Source organism: Fusarium poae, chromosome 1, assembly GCF_019609905.1.
Source record: "Fusarium poae strain DAOMC 252244 chromosome 1, whole genome shotgun sequence".
Lineage (NCBI taxonomy): Eukaryota > Fungi > Ascomycota > Sordariomycetes > Hypocreales > Nectriaceae > Fusarium > Fusarium poae.
Window position 1 is genome coordinate 7,420,474 of NC_058399.1, and position 23,591 is coordinate 7,444,064.

Sequence of the window (23,591 nt, forward strand, 5' to 3'; positions counted from 1 at the left end):
TATTATTAAGAAAGAATATAAATTAAAATAATAAATTTAATTTATTAAGATTTCTATATTAAAAAAGCTAATCTTAAAGTATATAAAGTAAATATTCTTATTTAAATTATTAATATTTTATTTTTCTATTAGCTATAATTTAAAAATTATAAATAGAGAAATAATATTTATTAAATACTATTAAAATAAACTATAAAATTAAAAGAATACTTATATTCTTTAGTATTTATAGCCTTAATTATTATAGCTAATTTATAGTTTAAAAAAGTAATAATTTTATATTTTATATTATATTTTTTCTTTATAATAATTACCTTAAGCTACTTATATATAATACTTATTTATATATTATATTTATTAATATTTAAGATTTAAAATAGCTTAATATCTCTTTTCTATATAATATTAATAAGGTTAATATAGAAATCTTTAACTTCTTAAACTTTATATACTTTAAATTTTACTTTTTTATAATTAAATATTTATATTAATTTCTTTTTTTATAGTTATAAATTATTTTTAAGAAAATATTTATATTATCTTTCTTTAATTAAGTATAATAAAGAAGTTTATAATACTTTTAATTTATTTATAGTTATTTTAATAATTAATTAATTTATAGAAAATCTATATCTTTTAAGCTATATAATATATATAATAATTATATACTTTTTACTTTTATTAAAATTCTTTAGCCTTTTAATATTTATATTATTAAAAGTTAGCTTTTTAATAAGCTTTAATAATTAAATATACTTCTTTATAGTACTTTTAAAAATATAATACTTAATAATAATATCCTTTATAGTAATAAGCTTTTTTTTATTATACTTAAGATAATTTTATAATATAAGGATTTCTTAAGTAGTTTATATAGTATTATTAATATAATATAAATATAGTATTTTATTAACTAAATTAAAAAAGTAGCTTTATAAATAAAAGTTAATTAAATTATATATATATATATATTAGAATTTATTAGATTTAGTAGGTAATTTTAATAAAGTTCTAATAAAGCAGGGTATCTAGCTATCCTAGAATTTTGCCCTTATCCTAGAATTTTGCCGCCTACTCTATGAGTAGGGTCTCCGTTAGGTCGAATCCATAGGTAGGTAATTTTCCTTTTTAACCTGCAAGAGAGCGTAGAGGGGTTCTGCAGCCGACTGACGAAATCGCTATAATTTGTTGAACAATCATGCTTGTGTGACACGGAAGACGCAGTGAAAGACAAGATGATAAAGCACGTGCCACTGTAGATAATATGATACAATGACTATTGATTTTACAGGACCTGACAAAGACAAAAGACTCTTAATGATACGAGTACCTGTATCTGTATCTCATAGTGGCAGAGGTTTGCAACGTCCCCTAAAACCGAAGTTCAGACACCCAAACTATCAACCCAGATGATTGCACTGATGGTTTGGTCGTGAACCTCTAGCGGCCAGTATTGATTGGTCACCCACTTGTCACACGTGATACTCCAAGAGGCCGACCCTGATTTGAAACAGTGCATGTCAGCTGAATGAGTAGAGCAGTGACGGAATGGTTTGCTACTAATGGAGGAGAGAGTGACAGGCAGGTTGTCCAATAGAATTTGTGTCATCCTAGCATTTGAGCTCTAGGCTGCAAAAATAAATTAACAAACAGTGATGCTCAAACAGAATGATCTGAGTCACTAATTTCGTCTCTAGTGTCTCCGGCGGTTAACAGTTTTGGCGCCAGCCACATCCGAGCCGCATTATCATGTTGACAGTGGGCTTGTCACTTCTACAATATCTACGACTTACGCCGAATATATAGGAATATGCCTTCGACCAACGTCACAGGAATACTGCGACACGGATATATCTTCAGTCCTTTCAACGCACCTGATTGTTTTTGTATTATTACAGCTGGATTCAGATATAAAACCCATGTCTGTTTTCTGTGTGGGTAATCTTCTGAACCCTCATCCACAAAGTAGAACAAGGACAAAATATCAAACTCCCCAACAATTATTTACTAACTTATCGTACCCTTCAGGATTCAGACCATCAGATAAAAATTAGCTGTGCATTTAATGCGGGTCCTCTGAGTTGTTCGTCTTGCCACGGTTGGTTTACAACTTTAGCTTCCCCGGCCGTTGCCTTTTTCGTATTCCTCCCGAAGGCAGAATCATATTGTCAGCAATGGTGACATGAATCCAGCCGTGCTGACGCAGGGTCATGGCGCAGCTCGTTAGAAGAAGTCAAAAAATCCTTCGTTTTTCACTTGGCGGGAACTGTGCCCCTGTTCGTTGACGATCTAGAACTGTGATCACCTGGGGACAATCCTACGCTCCACTTAGCAATGCGAATAAACAAGAATGATTTCTCTTTTATCAAGTAATTTTCTGGCAACAAGCTTGCGTCACGTATTTATCAAATGTCGATCCCGTAATCGTTGCATGAAACTTATCGTCGTGGCTGTGAAGAATATTTCATTTACCGTATTGTTGATCATCACGTAATTGGCCGAAGCGTAAAATGCGTCGTTGGTCCGCGCCGCTTTGCCGAATAAAGTTGCCTGATTAATCAATCCTTCGATATGGACTCCATCGGTCTAACTCGGTGTTTGAGTCGAGAGTCGGTCTAGAATTTCTACTAGCGCTATTACTCGTATAATTAACTATGTTCCCCTCAATGACCTCGACAACTTCAAAAACTCGAATGCATGGTTTTGTGGTACGCAAAAGTCTTCATGGCTTCGGGTTACAGACTTGCCAGTTCATGCGAAGCTGCAATGGTTGATGATATTGAGAAAGGTCCCTCCAGAAGGATGATCCTTCGGCATCACCTACGAAAGAACTGGCTGAGATACGTTACCGGCTTGTTATTCTGCTTGTGCGTTCACACCCTCACATATATATCCCACCCCAGCTAATTGTTGTATAGATGCATCGGCGAACTCATCTATATCCACTACCTTAGCAAAGATCGAATTCGTGTATCTAACGACCCATACGACATCCGCTTCAGCGGCCTCACATATAAAAGCCCTGAACTTTGGGACGATGCCCACCAATCCTTCCTCCGCAATGCCGACCCCGTCCCGATTCACTCCCATAACGACTACGAGCGTCACATTCCTCTCTTTGATGCTCTCGGTTCGGGATGCATCAGTGTCGAAGCAGACGTTCACCTAAGAAGGTCAAGCCTGCTCGTTGGTCACTCAAGATTGGGTCTGAGCAGTAAGAAAACACTCGAGTCATTGTATCTAGAGCCTCTACAACGCATGATCAAGGCTCAGAATCAGGGACTCACTGGTCAATGGAGGGGATTGTTCGACAAAGCTCCAAAGCAAACGTTGACTCTACTGATTGACTTCAAGTCTTCTGGAACAAAGACATTTGCTGAGCTGGATCGCCATTTACAGCCTTTACGAGATCTAGACTATCTCACGTATTGGAATGGCACAGCAAAGATTACACGTCCGCTTACTATTGTAGTAACTGGAAATGCGCCATTCGAATCCGTCCTAGACATGAACTCAACACACAGAGATATCTTCTGGGACGCCAAACTCGAACGTTTGGTATCAATAGAAGATAATTTCGAGACCAAGCGTCCAACGTATCGCTTCAATCAGTCCAACTCATACTTTGCGTCCACGAGGTTCCGAAACGCCAAACTGTTTAGGTCTGACTATGAGAACTCCCTCGATGTTTTGCCCAGAAGAGAGAGAGATATGACATCGACGCAGATCGAGCAGGCGGAATCTCGAGGATTACTGGCTCGGTACTGGGATACACCTTCTGAGCCGCCAAATGTGAGGGATATTGCTTGGCGTGTGCTTATTGATAATGAGATAGGTCTGTTGAACATGGACGACTTGGGCATCGTGAGGCAGAGAGCCAAAGGTTGGGGAAGGTTAAGAAATGAGGATTTGTGAGCGAGCATGAATGATGATGATGTTTGTTATATGTACCCTACCTAGGTAATCTCGCAAGCTCATTTTCTGACCAATCAATCAAAGAAGATATTTGTTAGGTAGTGGAGTGACCAGGGGATAATGTTACTGCCTCAGGCTGAATCACTAAACTAGACCCAAAGGATTTCGCGTCTCAACCTAATGAATCCACACTCCAGGTTGCATTGTTGATCATTTGTTTACACGAATAAATCCAAGCGTTTATTTACCCTTGAACTCGACTCGACTCTCTCGATAGAGATCTTTCGACTGAGCCAGATAGCGAAAGTCGACACCACTAAACTTCCGCCAAGGATGTCACTACCCAGCAACCAAAGTCCCAGCCGACTAGAAACTTTGCCCACTGAAATCAAGCTTCACATCTTCCATGCCTGCGCAGATATCTTGCATATTTGTGAGATGCTGGAGTTATGTCTCGTGAACAAAGGATTTTACCAGCTGGGAATGGAAGCTATCTTCGAATCTGACATACTTCAACATGTCGTGTATTGGGACCCTGTGCGTGAAACAAAAGTGTTTCGTAAGGAACTTCCCGATGATCGTTACACATCCCCAGGGGCATATATTCGTTCTGTCTTCTGGGAACTATTCACGGACCCGAAATACCACGACTTTATGTTAAGCAATGAGTTTTGCATAAGATACTTGACAGCCCGAACCTTGGGGAAGATCAGACAGAAGCCGCCCACCAAAGACCATATTGTGCTGAAAGCCATTGCAGAACATATGAAGCAGTACAAGCTTGGCCACGACGCATCTTGCAACACCACAATAGAGGAGGAAGTCCAAGTGGTCTGCGAGATCGCAGTAAAGCACGGATACATTCGGGATCGACACGATTTCTTCACTGGCAAACTACAGTTGGATGAAAATATAGCATTCACTTGCCTGGACGAAACTTGTCCTATTGTGCGCGAAGGGCTAGTTGCCGTGGCAATTTATATCGATGAGCCTGAGATACTGAGAACAATAATCGCCAAACAACAATCGATAACTTGTCCAGATCACGTCGGTGATGACGAAAACCATGGCCGAACTTCCGATATAGAGCTCCCTCGCGCCGACCGGAGCTGGCTCAACTATATACATGGCTTGGATTCACTCGTTTGCGAACGTTCTCTCATCCGAATCGCAAACACTACTAGAATGATGATACAAACAGACAACATGAACTGTGCCACCATTTTACTAGACAGCCTTGCTGTAGACTCTGGCGCGAAAGACGTTGTCAGATATGAGATTATCTCCGAATCAAAGACCCTCGAAAGGCTGAAATGGCTGACCTTTGCGATCTCCTGCGGCCCATCCTTGACAAGATACAACACCGTTCGTCCAGGACTCCAGGTTGAGCTAGATTGGCTCGGGCGCACAAAGTATAGCAGCCGAAAGCCTGCAGCTATTGAACTGAGCAAGATACTTGACAAGACGACAAGTGTTGACGTATTTGATGTTGTTTACGATGCCATCATAGAGGGTTTTACTGAGAGAGAGGGTGTTTGGTGGACCAAGACCTCGTACAGAGACGATTACGCGGCACATACCTTGGCTTCTTGGGGAACGGCAAGGATCCATCGTGCTGTTTTGGATAACTGCATGCCCTTGGTGAAAAGGCTTGTTGGATTAGGCTATCACCTTCGCCCGTCACACTCTGCCGAGGACCTTGAAGATTACAACGTCTGTACGCTGGTGGAAAGTGAAAAGCCGCGAGATATATCTTTGCCGCTTGCCACCAACAGAGGGGACTTGGAGATGGTTAAGCTTCTGTTTGATATTGGTGCGGAAATGAATAGGAAGAATGTGCGAAAGGCGATAAAGATCGCCATGGAGCAGAACAATGGGGTCATGCTTGAGATTCTTGTAAAGAAAGGTTATCCTGAAGGACTGCTGAATCGGAGGCATATGAGGCTGTGGAAGAAAGATCTCGATAAGAGGGGACAGCAATATATGCTGCCATGGCTAGAAATGATGCGAAGCAAATGAAGGGTCTCTATCCAGCTACATAGAATAGGTTTATGCCAAACCATACTATGTATACACCAAAGCAGTTGTCTTCCCGTATCAGTCGCGACTTTTCTGTTACCTTTGAATTATTTGTCAACTTCAATGTATCCATCGAGTAAGCGAAAGAAACTAAAACCCACTCGTGTTCGTATCCTCATTTTCCCATTCCGTTATCGTGAGACTTCAGCAACACAGTACCAGTCCACTAGGTCAAGACACGAAGGGCTTTCACTTGCTTGCCACGTCAAGTCCCTGCGCTTCCTCAGACTATACAATGCCAGAGTCTATGGCGAGTCATTCTGCCGCGATGCACTGGATCCACCAAGTCTGATACAGAGCTTTGACTTCTAAGCGCATCAACTAACAAGTCATAGGTTGAAAGGGAGCTAGAAGTCATTCCTGACGCTAATTTCCCATAAGATCAACATCAGGTGATATACTCTTGGACTACCTACAATGACACCAGCCTAACTTCCCCGCATTCTATAGAGAAAACTAAACGTGGCTATGGAGCTAATTCTTTGACTCCAGTCCATTCAGCATTGACGTTGTGACGTTTCAATGCCTGATAGCCATGTTAATCAGTTACCCGGACCCACAGCCACGTTTTTGTTTTGCGGAGAGAAAAGGGTCAACTCGGGCTAACGGACATTTGTAGACGCAAACCTGCAGATAGGCTCAAAGAGATCTGCACACAAAGTCCCCTCTTCCTTGTCAGGACTTTTCAATCCGCTGTCATTCCGCGCATCATGAGGGCTTCTCAGACCACTTCGGACTCTCTGACTCGTCCGTTCTCCATCGTCCCAGCTTGTATCCCTGCTTTCGACATACTCATAGCTTTGTTCTTGATAGGACTTCTCTTGGTCTCCGGGTTTCTATTATCCGTACCTCGGTCTCGAGGTACTCAATTACTGGCTGTTGAAGCTGCAGATAGATGTCTACAAACACGCATTTCAAATATAATTGGATAATGTAGTTCAGATGACGGCAATGCATTCTCCGAATCTTGAAATCTATGATACCTCGGTTACTTTTCCATATCGTGTCGCTCGCGAGGTCGTAGATAAATATCCCAACTTGTCCCGTGATGTTGTTTTTCATCCAATTCCACATCTTACAACATTCCTAGTCATCACTATATCTTCAACATGTCTGTACAAATCCCTTCACATCAACGCGCAGCAGTCCGTCAAGGATCTGGACCAGATGCAAAGGCTCCTGTCAAGACCGTCCCCGTACCTAAGCCTGGTCCGGGCCAAATTCTCGTCAAGGTGAATTGGACCGGCCTCTGTGGTTCAGACAAATCTCTTCTCCACGATGAATGGAGTGATTTCGGCGTCAGTATGAAGGACGTCACTGGCGGTATCGCTGGTCACGAGGGAGCTGGCCCTGTGGTGGCTGTGGGTGAAGGCATGGAGAAGAGCTGGAAGATTGGTGATCGAGCTGGCGTCAAGTGGATCGCCAGTACTTGTGGGGAGTGCGATTTTTGCAGAGTTGGCTCTGATGAGGTTCATTGCCCAGTTCAAACAAACAGTGGTTTCTCTGTGCCGGGAACATTTCAGGAGTATGTTGTCGCGGATGGGAGATATTCTTCCAGGATACCTGATGGTGTTTCTGACGAAGAGGCTGGCCCTATCATGTGTGGCGGTGTCACCGCTTATACTGCTTGTAAAAGGTAAGGGAAGATGTCATTTGCTTTCAGGATATTCTAATACGGGTATTAGATCTGGTGTCACTCCAGGACAGTGGCTAGTCATTCCTGGCGCAGGTGGTGGTCTTGGCCATTTCGCAATCCAATATGCCAAAGCGATGGGCATGCGCGTCATTGCCATCGATGGTGGTGACGAAAAGCGCGACTTGTGCAACAAACTCGGTGCTGAGGTGTTCATCGACTTCAAGACTACCAAAGACGTCGCGACCCAGGTACTCAAGGTCACTGGGCATGGTGCCCATGGTGTCATTGTCACAGCAGCTACCCGGGCGGCATACGAATCAGCCCCAAACTATCTTCGTCCCAACGGAACAGTCGTTGCCGTCGGACTCCCTCAGGATCCCACTGTTCTTGCTGGTGCGCCACCGATGGTTGTCGCGCTGCGAAGGCTGAAGATCGTAGGAAGTGTTACCGGAAGTCTGAAGGATGTTGAGGAAGCTCTTGACTTTACAGCCAGAGGTCTTGTTCGCGTAAGTTCATCGTACCTCACATATCGAAGTTCTTGTACTGACTGCCTATAGCCGATCCTGTCCAAGGGTAAGCTTGAGGATCTTGATGAGTGGTTGCATAAGTTGGCGACTGGTCAGGTTGCAGGTCGTTGTGTTCTCAAGGTTGCAGAATGATGGGCCTAGAAGTGTCAGGTGTTTGGTGAGTCAGAGATATTATTTTACGTAGCACGTCAATTTATCAATAAGTAACACATTTATGAACAACAAGTTTATTAAGCCACATCAAGTTCTTCAGTATATCTCTCCAGACGGAACATAGTTTCACGCGACCTAAAGCTGTTTTTTACTCTTACTTTGTTCATATTCTGAAGTTGGATCGTATTTGTTAATAAAACAGTAGATACACTATGTATTGCTGTCGGTTATGATGACCGAGGTTGAAGTCCTAGGATAACAAGTTTAGCTATGATTGGCTTCGCAAGTTCTTTTATAGTAAGGGTTACATCGTAACCTCTTGAACTACCGCCACTACGGAACTCTGTCAACGAAGATCATCAAGAGATCGTCGCAAGATTCCTAATTGTGGGTCTTTTGGTTTTACTTGACCTATGGTGTCTTGTATGCGGGACATATACATTCCTACCCGTTGGTGGTTGACTATCACAGCCTTGGACAATAAACCTACTTTGCTCATTCTTTTCCATGTCGGAATTCATATTGACCTTCTTTCTACATGATGCATCACCGTTTGAACCCCAGATTCTGTCATAGTCCCCGCCTCCTCATTTTCACAATAAAAGGGCCGTTAACCCACGCCTAGGCCCGCAAAGCATCGCCAACTTTATTTCCCCTCAAGATTTCACAAGAAGGGCCGAATAAATCTCCTTCGCGAAAGAAAAGTCAACGACTGACGTCATTTTTATTGTTAGCGGTTGTCAATTATTGACAGCAGAATCCGGGGAATTCAAGGTCGCGTCAATTGTGGGAACGTGATTATTGTCTCACAATTGAGATCAATCGCGACGACAGTAGAAACTATGTAAAAAAAAGATTTGGTTACTGATGAATAGTGAGAAGCGCATAAATGTATAATCGGGTCTACAACACAATTTACTTTTGAGGCGCTGATTGACTCAGTCAGTCAGTACACTGTACCAAATTGGAGTTATCGCCATTGCATCCAGTCAACATATCTTGTCATTACTTTCATCCTATTTGCTTACCAATAAGGTATTATAGTCCTTAGACTCAGAATAATAAGCATTTTATTTATAGGTTATTTATTTTATTTCTATACAATTAAAACTAACTATAACACTCTAATTCGTTTCAATACTATAACGCACATTCCAGGTGTAGGGTACGCGCCCACACGTTGGTCGCGTCTTGACATGTGTAGAAAAAACAAGTCTAAGAATGTCTTATTAAACCTAAATTCGAGACGCGCCGAAAAGACACATGGCGTTCATCATCCGCCAGCACCGTTTTGGCAGGTTCAGAGACCAAAGCCTCGCATTAGCCAGGAGAGAACATCTGCTGCAGATGAGACTAAACAACTAGCTGGCGCGCTTGATCTGCACCTGTTGCACATCATCTCTTGGCTGATGAAATGGCAATTATCTCAGCTGCTGGCTGTTGTCGTGTTGTGGGTTCAAGTCAAGAAAGCCGACATAATCCGATGCTGGACCAGTGTCCCTCGGAAATAACGCCCCTTGACGGTTAGTCTAGCACGTTAATTGATGACAGACCAGGTTCGGTTAAAAAGCTAAAAAACAGCGGAGAAGCATGCCAGATGCCAGACAGAGGTCATGACTCGATTTAGACCGTGTAGTTTTCTGCTTTGGCCTCAGTAGATCCGGGTCGCTTTTCCGAGGGCTGAGTGTCAAAAACGGGGAACTTGTGTCCCTTTTTAGACTCGGCGAAGGAAGAAGAAGGAGTTTAAGGGATTTCGGGAATGACTACTCGGCATCACGTGTAGTTCCGGCTTCCCTCGGGTAACTGAAAATGGGAGTTGAAACTTGAAGTTAGATGGAGCTCACCCGTTCAACTAAAGGTTCTATGACATGCAGGGGCTGACGAAATAATATTTATTTAGCCAGAAGGTGCGGAATTAAAACGCCACACCACACAATGTTGTCCTGCTGATGCTCTGTTCTCGGGGCTGAAAGTCCAACAGAGAAGTCAGTCCATTGCGTCCTGCTGTCAGTACGTAATAGGGGAACAGACTAAAATCAAACTAAACTAGACTCATCGACTCTCCTTTCTTCCGAGCCAATCCCCACACTCACTTCTCGTTCCCCATGGGATGAGAAGAGTGGACACAAAATCAGATGTGGACATGGTGAGACACGCACACGAGAACTATCCGTAAAAGCTCTTCCGTTCTTTAATGAGTTTCTAGGACAGTTACCTAAATTATTACGTTTCAAGGATTTTGTATTTCCAAAACAGGGAGGTGGCATGTACTAGACGTGCTACTATTGACTCTAGGAACCAAGTGTCAAGACGCGAAGGATCGGATCTAGAACACTTTGATTTGGCGATCCGGGTCCCCGGTAGACTACAGTAGTAACAAGCCTTGGCTGACTGAACCTGAGAGATGGTGCCATGCCTTTATATCCCTGTCCGTGCCATAGTAAGGAGATCGACAGGCAGTTGTTAAAAAAGAAAACTGCTTTAGAAAAGAGCCGCATTGTCTTTGCATGATCGTCATTGTCCAAGCTTCTAGAACCCTTGAGGGAATAAAAACTTGATGCCCATCACAGTTGTAACATAATAACTGGAATGCAGTTTTTGATCTTCTTCTTCTTCTTCTTCGCTTCCACCCCTCAAACGCTCCCCCGCAAGAACCAAACCCATTGTGGAAAATGTCGAGCTAGTGTTATTCTTTTCTGGTTCGACCCTATCTTTTTTCTCCAGTTTCTCATAAAAGTATCCACTCTCTGCCCATGGAGAAAGTGAGCAGCGCCGAAGAACGGCCGTTGTATCTCTACGTAGTCGCAAGCTATCTATTTTCTATGGAGGTGAACCAACATGAGGTGGACGGATCATTTACCCCAGCTGGTGATTTATGCAAAAAGATGAAAAGACGCACCGTCATCCCAAGTCCTAACCGAGAGGGTCCATGTCTTGTCGATCCTATATATGTTGTCTGTGGCCGCGGGATAAATGCAACCAGGACCAGGACCTGCATCAGACAGTCTCATATCGGATGACACAATCATTAAATCGCCACATGGCATCCATTCCTTTTTTATCCCTCGTTTAATCTCAGTCTTTCTTTACAATCACCATGTTCGGCTCGGGAAAGTCTACCTCGTCGGACAATGGTAGTAAAGATGAGATAGTCCTCCTCCCTGTCCAGTCCAAAGCCATCCTTCGTGTCACAGAGATCGAGACAAAGGTGCACGATCCAGAAGGCAACCAAGTCCCCGTCATCCAAGATGCATCCACCACCTTCGACCTTCCAGATAACCACCCCAACAAAAATGCTGTCGAGATATTATGGCTTCCTCGTGGATCACACAGCTCCGACGACACGGGCGAGAAAGTGCGTCGTGCGCTTAATAATGAAAAGGACATGACCATCATAGGCTGCTGTAAACAATTCCCCAAAGCTATCTTTTGGTCTCTCCTTCTCTTCCTCACTGTCGTCATGGAAGGATATGACAAGAGTCTTGTTGCTGGATTCGTCGCCTTTCCTGCCTTTCGAGAACGATATGGAGAGGTGTTTGACACGCCGAATGGGCCAATCTACGAGATCTCACCCCTTTGGCAGACAGCACTGCAAGTATCTGCCATTGCTTGTGAAGTCATTGGTCTATTGCTGCATGGATGGATCACATACAGTATTGGGTACAAGAAGATGATGTTAATCAGTCTTGCTTGGATGTGCATTGCCGTCTTTCCAGCTTTTTTTGCGCACAACATTGCTGTATTGGTTGCTTCTCAGGCACTATGTGGTATGTACTCACCTATCTTCACTTTAATTCTTTCTTTCTTTAATATTACCCATACTGACTATCACTCAAAGGTATCTCTTGGGGTGTCATCCAAACACTAGCAGCTACATATGCTGCCGAGGTTGTACCATCGGCCATCCGCGCCTGTCTGCTCAGCAATGTCAACATGTGCTGGGTCATTGGTCAACTCCTTGGTACTGGTATCTTGCGATCGCTCGTTCACAACGATTCCGAGTGGTCCTACCGTGTACCCTTCGCTCTCCAATGGGCCTTTGCCATCCCTCTTCTTATTGGCATCATGTTTGCTCCCGAGAGTCCTTGTAAGCTCACACTCCCCTTCTAACATTCCAAACACCGATCTAACAAATATACTAGGGTGGCTTATCCGTCGTGAGCGCAAGGTCGAGGCCAGGCATGCCCTTCAGCGTCTCACCAAACAATCTCAGCTTGATATCGATGATACAATTGCTGTCATGGAACATACCAATCGTATTGAACGCAAGCTCAACTACGGCGGCTCAAGCTACTTGGACCTGTTCAAGGGCGCAAACCTTCGACGTACCGAGATCTCGTGCATGGTCTGGTCTGTTCAGGCCCTTTGCGGCTGGATCTTGACTGGCTACGCTCCTTACTTCCTGGAACAAGCCGGATTTGACTCATCCCACTCTTTCAGCTTGTCCACTGGCATGTACGGTATGGCTCTGGTTGGAGGTATCATCTCTTGGTTCTTGTTGTCCCATATCGGCCGTAGAAAGCTATATCTCGCTGGCCTCGCTGCTGCTGTCGTTATGCTTACCGCTGGTGGTATTGTATCTGTGGTCCTCGAGGGTCAAAAAGGACTCAACTGGTCACTTGGAGCGATTCTCATCACAACAACCTTTCTTTATAACCTCAGTATCGGTCCAACATGCTACGTCATCGTTGCCGAGATTCCCTCTACCCGTCTGCGCGTCAAGACCATTGCTCTCGCACGCGTCATCTACAACATCTTCATGATCATCAACAACGTGATCGTCCCTCAAATGCTGAACCCAACAGCATGGAACATGCAGGGCAAGTCATGTTTTGTTTACGCAGCCACCGCTTTCCTTTGTTTATTGTACTGCTATTTCCGTCTTCCAGAGACCCAAGGCCTTTCCTACCTTGAGCTTGACATGTTGTTTGAGAAGGGGGCGCCAACGGCCAAGTTTAAGGAGTTACAGCAGAGGCTGGCCAACTCGGCTTATCTGACTGTGGATAGAGCCGAGCGTATGAGGAATGCTTGGCATGGATGGCTCACTTACTCTTAATACTTGATAGTGCAGATAGTCACATTTTGGTGGAGATACATAACCAGACAATCTTATTTCACAGTTCTTTAGATGCCCTCAGTTTGTGTTGAATGAATATTGAGTAGTAATATTGTGCATTTCGAGGTGAATTATATTATTACATAGTGATTATGTATATGGAAGAGTCTTGGTACGATTCTGGGCCTGCCCATCGGTGTCCAGCACCCATCATGAATCTCGATAACAGTCTTGTACCAGCAGACCAATTGCCATCGCTCATAAGATCCCCCAAAAGGCTTTGATATGTATCAAAATGTTGTAATGTACTTTTAGTTATCGCAATCAGCGGCGGCATCACCGCCAGCGGCAGCACCTCCTTGTAGATTCTGAAGGAGGTCGCCGAGAATACCGCGCTTAGCGTTGCAGGCAGCATTTTCCTTTGCCTTATCACCTGCCTTGGCGTCGTCCTGTGATGCGTTGTCGTCATTGTTGCTTGCGTCGTTACCATCTTGAGCAGCATCGCCTCCTGCATTGTTACCGTCGGCGTTGTCGTTGCCGTTGCCAGCAGCTTTGTCTGCTGCATTGTCGCCATTGTCGTCTGCGTTATCTCCTTGGGCAGCGTCCTCGTTGTTGTCGTCATTTCCGTTGTTTCCACCAGCGTTGTCGTTACCCGCGGCATCCCCAGCGGCATCGTCATTGTTACCGTTATCGTTTGTGGCGTCTCCAGCGTTGTTGCCATTTTCGTTGCCGTTATCATTGGCGTTGTCATCACCATTCTGGTTGTTGTCCGCGTTGTCCTGTCCATTACCATTATCATTCCCATCATTGCCGTTGTCGTTGCCATTGTCGTTGCCGTTGTCGTTGCCATTGCCATTGTTACCATTCTTGTTCTTTGCTTTGCAAGCCGTAGGTGCAGCTGTGGCCGCGGCGTCAGTTGTTGAAGCAGCAGCCGTCCCATTGGCAGCTCCAGTTTCAGTAAGAACAGCAGTTTCGGTAGCAGCGGCATCCTGTATGGCATCGGCAGCATCAGTCTGCGTCTCGACAGCAGCAGCATCAGTCTGCGTCTCGACAGCAGCAGCATCAGTCTGCGTCTCGACAGCAGCAGCATCAGTCTGGGTTTCGGTGGCCAGAGTCTCCGTTGCAGTATTTCCGGCATTGTCGCCTTGTTGGCCTCCTCCATTGCCTTGGTCATTGCCTTGATCGTTGCCCTGGTTGTTGCCCTGGTTGCCATTCTCTGCTCCGTTCTGATTACCGTTGTTTTGGTTGTCGTTCTGGCCATCTCCTTGCTCATCGTTGTCTTGATCATTGTCGTCTTGGTTATTTTGACCATCGTTATTCTGTTGACCGCCTTGTTCGTTATCGTCGTCTTGGCCGTCTTCATTGTCCTGGCCGTTCTGATCATCATCCTGGTCTTGATCGTCGTTCTGTCCCCCTTGATCACCTTGGGCGTTTTGGCCTCTCTTGTGACGGGGCTCGATGACTATTAGCAGGAGAAACAAAAAACGGAATCGCTGTCTACTTACTGTTCTCGGTTCAATGAGACCCATCAAAGGGGCACCCGAGACGGGTAGGGCCGCAGCAGCCATCAAAGCCTAGAATCTCGTCAGAATAGGTAGTGACAAAGAAATGGGAATACTTACTGCATACTTGCCTGCTTGCGCTGGGCGTGGTGCTCCATTGTTTGATACGGCCTGAGCGGCTAAGACGCCGACAAGGACATTGGCAAAAAACATGTTGATTAGATGAATATGAGAGTTACCGCGCAGCAGTAACTTGAGTAGAGAGAAAAAGAAAGGGAAAAATTGACTGGTAAAAAAAAAAAAAACAGTAAACAAGCAGTTTATTGCAAAGAAGAAGAAAGGAAATATCGCGTCAAGCGATTCTTTTGGTTGAAGTGTGGTTTGATGAGTTGATGAAAATAACCAATCTGTATCGAACGACAGGCTTCTTATAGCAAATGTGTTTTTGACATCCCAGCGATTCTCCTACGACACTTAACCTTTGGATGGATCTCGAAATAGATCGTCCCAGAAAAGCTTGTCGTCGTAAACATTGCTGAGACAGTAAACGCCAAGGCTGATTCGTTTGCAGTATCATGTTACCCCAGAAGGAAAAGTTACAATACGTGTGATGGTTTCAGATCCTACAGATCTACAACTAAGCTTTCCCTTGGCGATTCAATTTTATGGTGGAGTTCCGTAACCTGGAACTCGGATGTGAACTAGGCCGGATGTAACAGAAGCGAAGCCAGGGATTTTGGGGTTTCAAGTGCTGGCGAGACGACTCAAGCCCCAGATTTTATCGAACAACATGGATATATGAAACGCCCTTACGCAAGCTGATCGTCGTCGTTGTCTAGTTTACTAACACTGGTTTAGCGTCTGTAAAACATCTAAGATCAAATGTCCCTCAAAGACGCGTCATTCGTGCTGTATGTGGGCTGTTGTCGTTTCCAATAATGGGAATTTCTTCAGCCGTGTATGATCAATTCACAGAGATGGATGGATGCGGGGTTGAAGGTTCTGATTTGAATACTTTCCTGTTGGAAGATCTGAGGGACCTTACGTATTGGGGCCACAGATAATTCAAACCCTTTGATAGAGACGGGTAAGACGCAGAAAGAGGCACATTATACTATTGGCGAAGCACCGAAATACAAGAGGAATAACTATGTGTCTTGACATTACCAAGCACCATTATAGGAGCATGCCAGCTCCTGCAATCAGTCCCAAAGTGATACCAAGAATACTTATAACTCCTTGTCGCGAAGTCACAGCTGAAGCCGCATTTTCATCACCTGAATCATCATTTCCATCGTCGTCGTCGCTATCCTTGTCATCATCATCCTTTTCCAGATCAGACTTTTTATATACCAGCGGCACAGCAGGTACATATGTCGCAACAGCTAAGTACCCCTGAACATCAGTCGCAGTCAAGAGGACATCATCCAATGTCGTCACGAGATCTTCTGTTCCTGATGCCAAAGATACCAACTGATCGCCTGTCAAGGTGGTGCCATCCCAGGTCGTAATCGGTACAATGTCGTTGCCAATTGTGAAGCACATCTTAGAATAGTTGTAGGACTCGATTGGACCGAGAGTAGACATGCACAGTCCAAAGGCATCTGCTTGATAATCGCTACAACTGTTAGAGTCACATGTCAGATCCTCGCGTAGAACACTAACTCACCTAGGGCAGCAATAGGCAAGAGTTTCAGAAGGTTCCAAAATTCCTAACCAGAACTCAGTTGCATGAAGGAGCCTGAGTCCTGGTTGTTCATCCCAACTGGGAGTTGCCAGGGCACCTGAAGCAGTAACATTTTTATCGTCATCGTCACCATGTGCTAAACTTCCCACAGTACGCCAACCCGAAGGACAAATGAGGCCAGGGGAGTAATAGGCGTATAGTCCCTGTACAAATTCAGTTGTCTGTGCCGCGATAGATTCCCAAGAACTTCCACTGGGAAGGCAATCCCCATATTTAGCAACTTCGCAAGTAGGAATACCGAAAGCTCTGACTGGGTCACTTGCGTTCACAAAAGCAAGACGATCTGTTCCTGTCGCACAACTAGATGGGGCGGTGTAGGTTGTCGTCAGAGGACCGAGATTGTGGGCGCTGAAGCCAAAGAACTCTGTGGCAGTAGGCATTGTGACTGGAACCTCAATAGAACCTCAACAGGCCTTAGAAACAAAGGGTAGAATTAGTACCGATGGTGTACGGATTCATCAGCCCAGGGAAGGAGAAAACATTAGCGTTTTAAGAACAAAACAAAGACTAGCCAAGACTCGGTCTACAGTGTTTGGCGAAATTAAATCCTGTTTCTAACGTTGGAAATTCCAATTGTACGTCTAGTCAGCTTGGCAGCGGTTGATTTTACCCCATAGGGTTCTTGGCTCATGTGTTTGTGCGAATATTCCCGGCGATTTCTATATTGGACATGCGGGGTGAATTGTCAGATGACAACTTAATAGAGGCTTGCAACTTCCAGTGTCTTTGTTTGCTCCTGTCAACAACATACATAAAAGCAGTCGATCTGGATTACATGAAAAACCAGCATGTGATCCGGCAACTATCACGTCCATCAGACCCAAAATTGGAGGGCTATGCGAAATAAATCAATACTCTAAACCGATAACACATATCACATGGTTCTATCATCTCCGAACATTGAACCTCATCTGGTATCTCTAATGTAATCAGTCGTTGCTATGCAGATGTAGCCATTATTGATATACCGTTCACATGCCATATCATTTGAGAAAGGGAACAGAAAAGTGACCAATGGAGTAAGTACCAATCTACCAAGGTTAAATACAAATTGATGTATTTATTTCACACAAGTAACGCGAGTGAGCGGTACATGACCTTACGACTTGACAATATAACTCAATTTCGGGGGTAGGGTCTCAATAATGTGAGTTGCCTAAGTGAAGAGATGTATCATTACGAGCAAATGCTAACCATATCTTTGCAAGGTAACCTGTTATCAATCATTGATTTATAAATCAGGTTCGGTCTTCCATTTACGATATAGAATTTATTTCATTTATGATCTAGACACTTGAACCTAAGTGAAGGATCAGGGTCTTGCACTTGTGCTACTGTTATAACAGACTCTGAAACTTGATCTATATTTCGTTGATGGGTTGTTTGACTTCAGTTACTGATACTGAATGTTAGTATTTATTTATTATTTGTAATCTTAGGGTCAAAATACTACCTGCACCAACCTTCACTTCTGTTTCGTCCTGGTACCCAATGTCATTAGGCTATATCAAGCGTCTCGGGGTACAACCTCGACCAGTCAACTCTATATTATCCATACTTCCTATCAATATTATGTCGCTTACAGGCGTATTGTCGTGGTAATTTGACGGAGAATTATCATACGACTGCTCCGCAAAGAGAAAGCCCCGAGGCATCTGGTAGTTTGAAATGGAGTCTTATCTAAGAGAGGTCTGATATTTCTGGGGGAGCTGGAAAAGATACTTAAAGTAGTGCTGTTCTCCTCTTGGCGATGTAGTTGACCTCTACATTCAACAGCATCTTTGACGTCGGTCCTCCACACCCACTCCAGTACTTTGCCTTATATGTCGTTATAAGACATGAAAGGACTCACTGCACTCGCTCCATTCTTGTCTGTAGTTGCGGCTATAGATGCCTACCTCTACATAACGCCCGACTGCCGTGTCACCGGTCCTGGTGGGGGCTTTGGCAGCTACATGCGATGCAACAACATGAGGCCAAACACTTGCTGTGGTGTTGACACAACCGAGAGTCCTTTCCAGTCTATTGCTCTTCAAGGTATTCAAGATGGATTCCCAGCATTTCTGATCGGGTACAGAGGCGGTAATTGTACCGAGCGTGTGGCTAGAGATTCGGGTCATGGAAGCTTTAAGGTTTGTATCCCGTATTTTGGGATTTCATACACCGGTTGCGACTGGAATCCCGGGTTTTACAAGAGGGATTCATTGGATGAGAAGGTCGGGTGTCAGAGACCTGATGTCCTTGTTCTACCTGATGGAACTGAGTATGAATTGAGTGGCCTCAGTAATGAAAGCTTCCAGGAAATGTAAGATCTCATTCATCACTAAGGTGTCACGTGTGCTAACAAGGGTTCTTTGACAGCCTCGATATTAGCGCCCTAGCAACCGGCTCTTCCGACATTCCCGACAAGTTTCGGGTACTCTGAACAGAACCATGGAAGGCAGATTCGATGTACATATTGTTGCACTATCTTTAACTATTACATGCAAGTCTTATTATGAGAAGCTCTGAGTTGTTTATCAAATTAACCACTATGATTTCATTGACTTTTGTTTCTCTGGCCTCTCTCGTTCATGTTCTCTCGGTACTGGTAGTTGCGTTGTACCTCGCTAATGTCAAATAATGGGTCTTAGTCTGGGGTTCGGCTTCAGTAATTTGTGATCGCTAATTGGATCAGTTTCTGCTCCCTAGTGCTAATCCTTTCCATAGCGGGATAGTGTCTTTATTAGCTTCATACCCCGCGTTGGCCCTTTCCTTTTCCCCCATACCATACCGCCTAATTTATTTTCATTCCTTTATAACGTGTAACCTTTCATTCCGACATCTCAGTCTTGGCTCCGATTCCTATGTGTCTTCTTCCTCAATCACCTCCATGATTGCTGTAGCCCCTGTTGCTTATATGGAGACAACAAAACAGCGGAGTCGGCGACCTGCATACACGACTGTAGCTTGGTATGCATCTTGGCCCTGAATTGCAACGTCTTGTGGCCTATGCATTGCCCTATCAGTCTGTCAGATACTAATCTTGGGATCCTAGCGACACATGTCGGAAACGGAAGAGTAAATGCAGCGGTGGTGATCCCTGTAATCGTTGCCATGAGCATAAAACAACATGTTCTTATCCACGAACGACGCGATACCGTTCAGGTCGTCGAGACTCGTAAGTACTTGGAGCTCATAGCAGAAGCTTATTCCCTACGCGTTTTCTATACCTATAGATATAAAAAAATTCACTAATTTGGAATGACAGGACTATTTCTCGTTCGATAACAGATGGTGATAAAGCAAATCCTGTGCCCCAGCAACGGGATTTGCCCAACGATGTCTCGAGTGACTGTTCTGGTGCTAGTTCAGTACCCTTGAGGCCAGAAAGTTACGATTATTCTATCCGTCTTGGCGAGAACAACTTTGGTTCTGTCATGAATGAGGCCTCGAGGAAACTATCAGGAAAGCCCGCCTCCAACTTTCTTGGAGTTGATCAGATTCGTCGAGCTATTGAATACAGGACTGTTGGCTCCATTGGCGGGGCCCTCGCAGCTTTTGACATGGAGACTTGGATGGGAGTGTTGCAGCTTTGGGACGAAGAAGTCGGACTCCAGTATCCTCTTCTTAACATACACCAACTTCTCAATGAGATTGATGGAGCGAAACAAAATGCCGCTTCGCCAAAGCCTTCTCCAAGTTCCAATTATCAGTATGCCGCCGACATCGCTTTTCTTGTGCTTGCTATACTTTCATGTATCAAGGACGCAAGTGCAATTGAAGTGGCTGATCCCGCCGTTCAACAACTTCATGGAATAGTCCTGGTGCAAGTTCACACTGGCCGCCTTAGACGGGAATCTATGGTACTGTTACTTCTCACTGTAAGTATAGATATTCACACAATTCGCCCCCATCTACCCTTTTCTTGTACAGCATACTGATTCTGTATGTCCTAAAGGCTGTTTACTCATTCCTTATCGACCGCGAGATTCTCGCCTGGAGATCTACAGGAACGGCTCTGCGCTTGCTTCAGGAACTCGATTGCGAAGATAATAGCGGCCACGACAATGATATAGATGACAAATTATTCTGGACAGTCTATACACTAGATAGGCGATGGAGCTTTGGTACAGGGTTGCCTTTTGCCGTTTCGGATACCGACATAACCAGAAGGTCTAAGCCGGATGTGAGTACGAATGGTCAGATCTGAATACTTGAAGTGAAGAAGCCTGGTTGACAATTGAATAGGATGAAAGCATCTCGTCAGCATACTTGAACCAGATGATTTCTTACTGCAATATTGCTTCGGATGTTCGAAAGTCATTGTTTGACCAATCACCCTCCGCTTTATCAACCACGTCAACACGCGATTTCCTCGAGTTCCGTGTTTTGCAGTGGCAACAGAATTTACCAGAGAAATTACGGTTTCAAGGCCCTCGGGACAATTTCGACCCTTCCAAAGAATCTCGAGGTGAATTCAGGCTTCGGTTGCTGCTCTATCTGAGGGCCAACCAAATGAGGATAGTCATCCACCGCAAGTTTGCCACGAGGTCAGAAACGGATAATCTCGACCCTTTAACAACTCGCCCCATGGTTGAGGTTGCCCAGAGCACCATCCACGTGCTTCTTTCGGTCGCTCGTGAGACGGACATCTACTACGCCCAGCATAAGACTTTTAATCACTTTCTAGAAACAGCTCTGTCATCACTGCTTTTGGTTATGTGTTCACCTGCGGCGTCCCATCATTCGTCATGTTTGACAGATGTCTTTATGGCAATGGACTTTATAGGGCAACTCGCTAAAAGGTCACCTATTTCTGAAAAGTTGAAGAATAAGCTGCAGGGCATTCAGCAACTGATTTTCGAAGCCAACAGGCAGAGTTTGAGACCCTCATATCTTCACACAATGAACGCCGCAGCATCAGAAGGCTCCTCACGAAGAAACGATGCAGCAGCAATTGTGCATACAGAACCCAGCAAACCCGCAGGACAGCCTCAGCACTCAGAACAAGTAGAGCTACTCACGAATACACTCAACACATGGGCACCGATACAGCAGCTACCATTGCAACAAATAAGAAGCAACACCGCTCCAGATTCGCAGGTAGAAACGATAGTTCCGTCGCCAACGGCATCTATTCCAAAGCCCTCGCAGCCGATCTGGATCAATTATGAGGGTTCTACAAATCTTGTAGTTGCAGGTAATCCATCTGATGGAAGTTCCCCGGCACAGGGTGGGTCATACGAAAGTGTCCCGAGAACTGAAGGATTATGGCCGTTTGCATCCCCAGATCCTATGGGTCCAAATGAAATGGACTTGACCAGTGAGGATCTCGCCATATTTCGTTCTCCGGACATGGCCGAAATATTGAAAGATTATGATTCTTTTTTCTTTTAAATATCAGACATTATTTGGTCTAGCATCAGAGTGCAAAAAGGTGGTTTGGAAATTTGACACCGCATGGCCATGTCAATCTTGACTCCATCGCTTTAGATATCATCATTCTCCTCAACCAGTGTATAAATACATCACGGATAACGTTTGAATTTCGAATTCACAGAATCAAACTAGTTCTCCAAATACCTATTTACAAAATGCATGATGAGTTCCCGTCCCTCAGCACCTTCAGGATGTGGTAAGAGAGGCCAAACGTGAATCATGTCCTCCTTCTCAACATATATAAATCCATTTGTCTCCGTACTTCCTGGCAACGCCTCGTTTACATCCTTGCCCGTGAATTTTGACTTTAGTCGCCGAGAATCAGCGCAGAGCATATCGCAAGTACCACACAAAAGAAGTGTGGGGGGCAGGTTCTCGATGCTGCCGTACAGAGGACTGACGATTGGGTCTTTGATGGGGAGATCTGCTGCCAGCTTGGGAATGATGACTTCGCGGAGGCCGTCAATGGCAAGCCAAGGGTCGATCTGTTCAAGACGCACAACTTCTGGATGATCTAGCCCAAGGTCGACAACTGGCGAAATCAGAACTAGAGATTTGACTTTGCTGAAGAATTCCGGTTCTTTATCTCGTAGTTGCTGGGCAGTCACCATAGCGAGCATGCCACCAGCTGAATCACCAGCTATACTCACAACTGGACTCTTAGACAAACGGCAAACATCAAGAAGTCCAGCCGCAAGTTTCTGTGCTGTAGCTCCTGGCCGTGGCACAAGTGGGTAGATCGGGATCAGAACATCTAGACCTGTCTCGCGAGCAATCTGTGCTGTGAGATTCCAATGCTGGGAAACAATTTCCCGGAAGAAGGAGCCACCATGTACGTAGAGAAGTGCCTTGCGTGCATCATTCTCGGTTGAGGACTTATGCGAGGTTACTTTGTATAGAGGCCAGTCGTGTACATCGAGGCGATCAATTATGATGTCGGTTCCGAGGTTGGTGGGTGGAGTAAATTGCTGTGGCCGAACATACCCCTCTTGGAGAGCATTACGTATATTCTCCGGACTTCCCATGATAGCCTTGCTTTGACGAATCCATTTAATGTAGAATGTGACGATGGACGCTGTGATGGACGGCATTGTTATGAAGGACTACGGAGAGAAGTCGGTTGATGGATCAGGCGGTGGGAAGTGATGATTTTGATCGCTGCAGTGAGGTTTAGATTGATAGCAGTTAAAAAGCTTACACAAGAGAAATGGACACAGCGAACATCAATGTTTGAGTAATAAGTAATTGACGTCGATATTGCAAATTAGCTTTGAACGTCTTGAACATCTGAATTCAGATGCCGGGAACCTCGGCACTACGTCACCTGCTTTCCAGTTTATGCATATATACATATAGGGTAGACTATGCATTTATTGTGCAATTGATTATGCATACCTAATTATTCAGCTACTTTTATAACTACTAAGAGGTTACTAATGGAAAGTCGTTTCATTTACAATTTATCTACATGTCTATGTCCTCATTTTAAAGACTTTGGAATTACTAATAGATAATAGTCATATATATGTTCAGGGTGTCGAACGTTTACGAAATG

General features: G+C 44.4%; 9 protein-coding genes across 9 annotated transcripts; 6 read left to right on the forward strand and 3 right to left on the reverse strand.

Moving 5' to 3' along the window:
- Positions 1 to 2,697: 2,697 nt before the first annotated feature.
- Positions 2,698 to 3,915, forward strand: FPOAC1_002420 (uncharacterized protein; the record flags this gene model as incomplete). The annotated part of the gene is made up of 2 exons (XM_044847000.1): positions 2,698 to 2,867; positions 2,919 to 3,915. The coding sequence occupies 2 exons, from the start codon at positions 2,698 to 2,700 to the stop codon at positions 3,913 to 3,915; spliced, it is 1,167 nt and encodes a 388-aa protein (XP_044712916.1).
- A 333-nt stretch (positions 3,916 to 4,248) lies between these two features.
- Positions 4,249 to 5,934, forward strand: FPOAC1_002421 (uncharacterized protein; the record flags this gene model as incomplete). The annotated part of the gene is made up of 1 exon (XM_044847001.1): positions 4,249 to 5,934. The coding sequence occupies one exon, from the start codon at positions 4,249 to 4,251 to the stop codon at positions 5,932 to 5,934; it is 1,686 nt and encodes a 561-aa protein (XP_044712917.1).
- Positions 5,935 to 7,103: 1,169 nt separating this feature from the next.
- On the forward strand, positions 7,104 to 8,289 carry FPOAC1_002422 (uncharacterized protein; the record flags this gene model as incomplete). The annotated part of the gene is made up of 3 exons (XM_044847002.1): positions 7,104 to 7,630; positions 7,680 to 8,136; positions 8,188 to 8,289. The coding sequence occupies 3 exons, from the start codon at positions 7,104 to 7,106 to the stop codon at positions 8,287 to 8,289; spliced, it is 1,086 nt and encodes a 361-aa protein (XP_044712918.1).
- A 3,118-nt stretch (positions 8,290 to 11,407) lies between these two features.
- Positions 11,408 to 13,366, forward strand: FPOAC1_002423 (uncharacterized protein; the record flags this gene model as incomplete). Its single annotated transcript, XM_044847003.1, has 3 exons — positions 11,408 to 12,077; positions 12,149 to 12,397; positions 12,453 to 13,366. 3 exons carry the CDS (start codon positions 11,408 to 11,410, stop codon positions 13,364 to 13,366), a joined length of 1,833 nt encoding a protein of 610 aa, XP_044712919.1.
- Positions 13,367 to 13,677: 311 nt separating this feature from the next.
- FPOAC1_002424 (uncharacterized protein) lies at positions 13,678 to 15,081 on the reverse strand (the record flags this gene model as incomplete). Its single annotated transcript, XM_044847004.1, has 3 exons — positions 13,678 to 14,820; positions 14,872 to 14,940; positions 14,989 to 15,081. 3 exons carry the CDS (start codon positions 15,079 to 15,081, stop codon positions 13,678 to 13,680), a joined length of 1,305 nt encoding a protein of 434 aa, XP_044712920.1.
- A 963-nt stretch (positions 15,082 to 16,044) lies between these two features.
- Positions 16,045 to 16,995, reverse strand: FPOAC1_002425 (uncharacterized protein; the record flags this gene model as incomplete). The annotated part of the gene is made up of 2 exons (XM_044847005.1): positions 16,045 to 16,486; positions 16,538 to 16,995. The coding sequence occupies 2 exons, from the start codon at positions 16,993 to 16,995 to the stop codon at positions 16,045 to 16,047; spliced, it is 900 nt and encodes a 299-aa protein (XP_044712921.1).
- A 1,458-nt stretch (positions 16,996 to 18,453) lies between these two features.
- Positions 18,454 to 19,040, forward strand: FPOAC1_002426 (uncharacterized protein; the record flags this gene model as incomplete). The annotated part of the gene is made up of 2 exons (XM_044847006.1): positions 18,454 to 18,920; positions 18,977 to 19,040. 2 exons carry the CDS (start codon positions 18,454 to 18,456, stop codon positions 19,038 to 19,040), a joined length of 531 nt encoding a protein of 176 aa, XP_044712922.1.
- Positions 19,041 to 19,711: 671 nt separating this feature from the next.
- On the forward strand, positions 19,712 to 21,994 carry FPOAC1_002427 (uncharacterized protein; the record flags this gene model as incomplete). The annotated part of the gene is made up of 4 exons (XM_044847007.1): positions 19,712 to 19,775; positions 19,889 to 20,478; positions 20,556 to 20,783; positions 20,846 to 21,994. 4 exons carry the CDS (start codon positions 19,712 to 19,714, stop codon positions 21,992 to 21,994), a joined length of 2,031 nt encoding a protein of 676 aa, XP_044712923.1.
- A 170-nt stretch (positions 21,995 to 22,164) lies between these two features.
- Positions 22,165 to 23,127, reverse strand: FPOAC1_002428 (uncharacterized protein; the record flags this gene model as incomplete). Its single annotated transcript, XM_044847008.1, has 1 exon — positions 22,165 to 23,127. The coding sequence occupies one exon, from the start codon at positions 23,125 to 23,127 to the stop codon at positions 22,165 to 22,167; it is 963 nt and encodes a 320-aa protein (XP_044712924.1).
- Positions 23,128 to 23,591: the final 464 nt, after the last annotated feature.